Source organism: Nanorana parkeri, unplaced genomic scaffold, assembly GCF_000935625.1.
Source record: "Nanorana parkeri isolate BGI_ZX_2015 unplaced genomic scaffold, ASM93562v1 scaffold3947, whole genome shotgun sequence".
NCBI lineage: Eukaryota > Metazoa > Chordata > Amphibia > Anura > Dicroglossidae > Nanorana > Nanorana parkeri.
Genome location: NW_017310214.1, coordinates 1 through 2,183, shown reverse-complemented (window position 1 = coordinate 2,183; position 2,183 = coordinate 1). Strand labels below are relative to the sequence as shown.

At 56.4% G+C, this 2,183-nt stretch overlaps 1 protein-coding gene across 1 annotated transcript in view; it reads left to right on the top strand.

Moving 5' to 3' along the window:
- Positions 1–2,176, top strand: part of LOC108803621 (prostacyclin synthase-like) — a gene marked incomplete at both ends in the record, with an annotated part of 17,617 nt that extends 15,441 nt beyond the window's left edge. The window contains 3 exons of the mRNA XM_018575449.1: positions 266–447; positions 944–1,100; positions 2,040–2,176. Of these exons, the coding sequence (XP_018430951.1) occupies positions 266–447; positions 944–1,100; positions 2,040–2,176 (476 nt within the window). The remainder of the gene's footprint in view (positions 1–265; positions 448–943; positions 1,101–2,039) is intronic.
- Between the last annotated feature and the right edge of the window lie 7 nt (positions 2,177–2,183).

The window sequence follows — 2,183 nt, the reverse complement described above, 5'->3', positions numbered from 1 at the left end:
CTCCTCCACAACCTCCCCCCCCACCCCCCCCCCCCCCCCGTATCCTATAGCGACCCGGCATTCCACCAATGAAAATGGCCGCTGATCGGTTGCCGGGGGTGATGGCACCTTGTTCCTCGTTTTACACTTTGGACTGAATATCCGGCTGAGGGTTGTAATTACAGGTTGTCACCACATGGAGGAACGCTTTGTATAACACCCCACTGTTCTCCCCTGAAGGGGGGGTCCGTTGTCTTATGTTACATCCCCTCTCTGTCCTCCCCAGGGGAGAAGAAGGAGGCGGCCATGCTGAAGGAAAACCTCTGGCAGCTGCTGGACTCCAACACCCTGCGGAGGAGAACCAATCAGAGCGGCTGGCTGACGGCTTACCTGCAGCACCTGGAGGACCTGCAAGTGTCCAGAGATATGCAGAGCCGCGCGATGCTGCTGCAGCTGTGGGCGACACAGGTGAGGGGGAGGAGACTATTCTCATACCCCCCCCCCATCCCCCTCCTTCCATGGCCACTGCCAGGCTGACTTCCAGCTGTGGTCACTGGGAGGTCTCTGGAATCTGATTGGTGTGACATCCAGTAGAGTGGCCCCCATGAGGAGGCCCCATGTCCAAGCTGCCATTTCCTAGGAGCAGTGAAGCTCTGCGGAGGATGGGCTCTATCCCCCAGCGTCCTCTCCATTCCATCTCCACCATTATATGACAACCAATCAGCTGCCAGCACAATGGCGGCACGATTATACAGACAGTCTAGTCAGCACCCCTGCTGAACAACTGCTGAAATAACTGATGTCAGGATAAGTCACCTGGGGTGGAGATGATTCCTTGCTCTCCATTATCTTCTGCCCCAATGGCTGACTCCCCTCCTCAGAGATAAGAGGCCACTGCTGACTCCGCCCTCCAGAGCACAGAACAGGGCGGAGCTCTTCATCCTCTCCTGGTATTTATTTTCAGGGCAATGCCGGTCCAGCTGCCTTCTGGCTTCTGCTGTTCCTGCTGAAGCACCCCGAGGCAATGGCGGCCATTGAAGGTGAACTGAAGGCAACGCTACAGAATGAGACGGGACTGGAAGAGATCAGCCAGAGCGTGCTGGAGAGGACGGCCATATTCAGTAAGTTCCTCACACGAAGGGCCAATGAGGGGCCAATGAGGGACCAATGAGAGGCCAATGAGGGACCAATGAGAGGCCAATGAGAGGCCAATGAGGTACCAATGAGGTACCAATGAGAGGCCAATGAGGGGCCAATGAGAAGCCAATGAGAGGCCAATGAGGGGCCAATGAGAGGCCAATGAGGGACCAATGAGAGGCCAATGAGGGACCAATGAGAGGCCAATGAGGGACCAATGAGAGGCCAATGAGAGGCCAATGAGGGACCAATGAGAGGCCAATGAGGGACCAATGAGAGGCCAATGAGGGACCAATGAGAGGCCAATGAGGGACCAATGAGAGGCCAATGAGGTACCAATGAGGGACCAATGAGGGACCACTGAGAGGCCAATGAGGGACCACTGAGAGGCCAATGAGGGACCAATGAGAGGCCAATGAGGGGCCAATGAGGGACCAATGAGGGACCAATGAGAGGCCAATGAGGTACCAATGAGAGGCCAATGAGGTACCAATGAGAGGCCAATGAGGGACCAATGAGAGGCCAATGAGGGGCCAATGAGGGACCAATGAGAGGCCAATGAGGGACCAATGAGAGGCCAATGAGGGACCAATGAGGGGCCAATGAGGGGCCAATGAGGTACCAATGAGGGACCAATGAGGGACCAATGAGAGGCCAATGAGAGGCCAATGAGGGACCAATGAGAGGCCAATGAGGGACCAATGAGAGGCCAATGAGGGACCAATGAGAGGCCAATGAGGGGCCAATGAGAGGCCAATGAGAGGCCAATGAGGGGCCAATGAGGGACCAATGAGAGGCCAATGAGGGGCCAATGAGAGGCCAATGAGGGGCCAATGAGGGGTGATGTTCCCCAGATTCTGAGTAAGAGGAGTTGCCACACCTGTGTGACGTCTATACAATGACCTGCGTTGTCTCTCCTGCAGACGGCGTGTTGGAGGAAAGTCTCCGGCTGACAGTGGCTCCATTTATCACCCGCGAGGTGCTGACCGAGCTGCCGCTGAGACTGGAGGACGGGAGGGAGTACCTGCTGAGGGCGGGGGACAGACTCTGCCTCTTCCCCTATGTCA